The 4,032-nt window shown below is 51.4% G+C and overlaps 1 protein-coding gene across 1 annotated transcript; it reads left to right on the forward strand.

The window, feature by feature from the left end:
- The first annotated feature begins 294 nt into the window (after positions 1 to 294).
- DMRTA1 (DMRT like family A1) lies at positions 295 to 3,759 on the forward strand. Its single transcript, XM_033173773.1, has 2 exons — positions 295 to 970; positions 2,841 to 3,759. The coding sequence occupies exons 1-2, from the start codon at positions 367 to 369 to the stop codon at positions 3,722 to 3,724; spliced, it is 1,488 nt and encodes a 495-aa protein (XP_033029664.1). The 5' UTR covers positions 295 to 366; the 3' UTR covers positions 3,725 to 3,759.
- The last annotated feature ends 273 nt before the right edge of the window (positions 3,760 to 4,032 follow it).

Consider the following 4,032-nt stretch of genomic DNA (forward strand, 5'->3'; position numbering starts at 1 on the left):
AACGGAGGTCCTGCCCCCCACCCCTAACAAAAGGCCTTCCAACCCCCAACAAAAAAATCCTGATTCCTAGTCATTTCTGCGAAAGGCTTCGCTTGCCTTTCAACCCGCCCGTCCGCCCGTCGAGGGCGTATCTCTCTCTCTCTCTCTCTCTCTCTCTCTCTCTCTCTCTCTCTCTCTCTCTCTCTCTCTCTCTCTCTCTTCTCGGGGGCGTTTCTCCCGCGCGCCAGTGGGCGTGGCAACTAGAAAGCTACGCCCACGCGGTGTAGAGCCCGCATGACGGGCGCCCCGGGTTTCGACTCCGGCCGTCGGGTCCCTCCAGTCTCCCACGTGCGCCTGGCGCGCAAGGACGCGCGTCTCACCTGCTCCATGGCGACGGGCAACTCTCCCCTGCTGCCTCAGCCGGCGCTGGGAGCCTCGTCGCCCAGGGCGCCCCCTTCTTCTCCTGCGCTGCCCGTGCCGTCGGGGGTGCCCGTGCCGCCTTCTTTTCTCCGCCCGCCGAGCCTCTTCGTGCGCGCAGCGGCGGCTGCAGTGGCGGCGGCTGCTGCTGCTGCTGCCAGCGCCGGCCCGTCGTCGTCGTCGGGGGACAGCGGCGGCTGCCGCTCCTTCTCGCGGGCGTCGGGGCTGGAGCGCGCCGCCGCCGCCGCCTACCCTCGCACGCCCAAGTGCGCGCGCTGCCGCAACCACGGCGTGGTGTCGGCGCTCAAGGGCCACAAGCGCTTCTGCCGCTGGCGGGACTGTGCGTGCGCCAAGTGCGCGCTCATCGCCGAGCGGCAGCGGGTCATGGCCGCGCAGGTGGCGCTGCGGAGGCAGCAGGCGCACGAGGAGAGCGAGGTCCGCGCCGGGAGACAGACGCCGCCGCCGCCGGCCGCCGCCGCCCCTCGACGGAGCGCAGACGGCCCGGGGAGCGCGAGCGCAGGAGCGGAGCCGGCGCGCCACGGCCACTGCCCGCAGCTCCCGCGCGGACCAAGAGGTGGGACTGCGGGGGTGATGGAGGACGGCGGCGGGGTCGGGTGGGGACAGGGATTTACTTGGGGTGGGGGTGGGGGGTAGCCAGGATTAATGTGGGAAGGGGAGACAGGGCACCCACCTGTCATCACCCTCTGTCTCTGTCTAGCAGACTCAGAATGAAATGCCTCAATAATAATGCATCTGGAGTGTATAACAGAATAAAAAAACATTCCTTCCAGTAGCACCTTAGAGACCAACTAAGTTTGTTCTTGCTATGAGCTTTCATGTGCATGCACACTTCTTCAGATATAGATGGTAGCTGTCTTATTACAAAAGAATTTCAGAAAATAGACTGGAAAGAGAAGTTGCTGGATTGCAACTTACAGTATTACCAAACTTAAAACCATGGAGAGACCTGGTCTGAATAGAGACATTGGATTCTTATCTCATTCTACATGATAAAGCTATTTTTAGCCACCTCACCCCTTGCTTTTTCCTGTAAGACCGACTGCAGTCGTTAACAGTCGTCAACACGTTTTCCACACCTATCAGCCAATCCCCCATTCCCACCACCCTTCTGAGTCATACCCCTCCCCACCCTCTCACTATATTTAAGGGTCTGGTGACTTCTGTTTCTGTGTGCATGCACACGAAAGCTCATACCAAGAACAAACTTAGTTGGTCTCTAAGGTGCTACTGGAAGGAATTTTTTTTATTTTGTTTTGACTACGGCAGACCAACACAGCTACCTACCTGTAACTAGTGTATAACAGGTTCCCGTGACACTCCCAAATACATAGCGTCATATATTGAAGTTGGATTCCTCAACATGTTGAAGGTTGCACCATTAGCCAATCATTAGGAAAGCTATAATACCCAGCACAATATGCAGCATTACTGAAAATAATGTTTCGTATATTCATTATGGCATAGTGCCAAAAGTTGTTACAGTATTCTCTATCAGTGATGTAAGTTACTGACATTCTGCTGAACATTGCTTAGGCCAAGTAAGTTGGATCTATAGGGTTGCCATATTTCAAGAAGTAAAAATCCAGACCCCAAAATTGTTTTAAGACAAACCCTAGACTGTCCTTCATACAGGAAATTATAGTGGCTAAAGGTGCAAACCACCAGGAATTTCTCTAGTAGGAACTACATAAAAAGTGGGAATGCTGTTGTCTTCTTTGGCAGGCAAGGGGGCTGGTATTAATAATTTTTATTATTTGCAAGGCGGATTCTCATCCTTGGTTTAGTTTTTTAAAACCGGCAAAACTGCGAGTCGTTTCCTGTGTAGATCTTGGAGGGTATTTCATGTTTTCACGTTTATACTTCAAGCTGCAGTAAGAGCACAGGTCGCACGGCTGCACTTGTATGCGTGGGAAGCCCTGCTTGCGTGTCTTGCCATATGTGCGGAATAAATGGATATATTTAGTGCTGGGCCAATAAATGGTAGTTGTGTAGAAAATCCATCAGGTTTAAGCGTGGCTGTGCTCCTAGTGCTCCTAGCTTAATTCTTAAGTATGTTAATTCATGAATAGAATTTCCAAGGGGATTGCATTGCATATATATATAATGCCAGTAAAAAAGTGAGAGATGTGTGGTCACTTTAATTCCTCTATATCAGGGGTGCCCAAACTTTTTTCACAGAGGGCCAGATTTAATGAAGTGAACATGCATGAGGGCTGGCCGAAGTTGCTGACCTTTTTTTAGGATTGGAGTTGTTGGGCTTTTTGGGGGGGATTTTACCCCAGGAGATAAACTGCAGGATTAGGCCCCCGAAACGGGCTTTGGACATGCCTGCTCTATGTGATGCACAGAAGCGGGGTGGGTGGGTGAGAGAGGAAGGGAGACATAAATATTGGATGTGCCTTATAAGCTCACGAGTATTTGATTCCATGTCTCATTTTCTTTTGCAGAAGAGAAGATTCAGAAGTACGGCTTTCACTATAGTGAACCAAGAAGCTCTGCAGCCTACTTGCATATACCCTCCCTGAGGTCTTCCCCTGAAGCTACTGGAGACCATAAAGAGAACTTCTCTGGTCCACAGATTCCAGGTAAAGAGATGGTTTCAGGTCCTGACGACTCTTTAAAAGGCACCAATAGTTCAGCATCTTTGTCTTCGTCCGACATGGAATCGGGGAATGAAAGTGAGCGTCTCCAGGACTTTGTTGCTTCCACTTCCAGCATCCCTTCTCCTCCTCCTCCTCCTCCTCCTCCTCCTCCTCCAACTTCTAGCACTTCAAGACGCAGAGACCCACTTGATATCCTTACCAAGGTCTTTCCAGATCACAAGCAAAGCAGGTTAGAGAGAGTCCTGCATTTCTGCAGAGGAGACATAGTCCAAGCTATAGAGCAGATACTGAACGTGAATGAACAGAAGCAAGAGCTTGCAGCCTCACCATTGCCAGGATGCAGTGTCCTCCAGCGAGCCTCCGATTTTAGCCTCCTAGGAATAGATGTCAGGGCACTTGGCAATAAATCGGCCTTTTCTCCTCTACAAAGCGGTCCAGCTTCCTTTGGGAATGAGGCGGATCTTTATGGTCTAAGCCCTAGACTGGGGATTGGGCCTTTGAGAGTGGCATTTTCCCCACCTGGAAGAGCCTTACCTGGGATGATGCCATCCTACCTTAGGACTGGACTGTTTCCTGCCTTCCCTTTCCACCCAGCAATGGACTATTCCTTTTCAGGAATGATCAAAGATGCATCTTATTCCCCCAATAAAGACACAGTTGTCAGTAGCAAGATCTACACTAGACTGAATGAAGAACACAAATAGTATATTCATCAAATCTTGATTTTTTTTTTGGTAGTACTTATTTAAGTGGGTTGTCACTGGTTTTGGACCCTGTGGCTTGTATCCACTGCATCAGCACAAGGTTTTCAAGGGATATGGGTGGGGCTGTGGGTTAAACCACAGAGCCTAGGGCTTGCCGATCAGAAGGTTGGCAGTTCGAATCCACACAACGCAGTCAGCTCCTGTTGCTCTGTCCCAGCTCCTGCCAACCTAGCAGTTCGAAAGCACGCCAGTGCAAGTAGATAAATAGGTACCGCAACAGCGGGAAGGAAAGCACTATTTCCGTGCGC

Source organism: Lacerta agilis, chromosome 16 (assembly GCF_009819535.1).
Source record: "Lacerta agilis isolate rLacAgi1 chromosome 16, rLacAgi1.pri, whole genome shotgun sequence".
NCBI lineage: Eukaryota > Metazoa > Chordata > Lepidosauria > Squamata > Lacertidae > Lacerta > Lacerta agilis.

Excerpts from the sequence above, each read along its gene's own strand:
- DMRTA1 (XM_033173773.1), top strand. The coding sequence starts at position 367 with ATGGCGACGGGCAACTCTCCCCTGCTGCCTCAGCCGGCGCTGGGAGCC. Across the intron at positions 971-2,840 it reads GCTCCCGCGCGGACCAAGAG|TCCATGTCTCATTTTCTTTT; the intron begins GTGGGACTGCGG and ends CGAGTATTTGAT.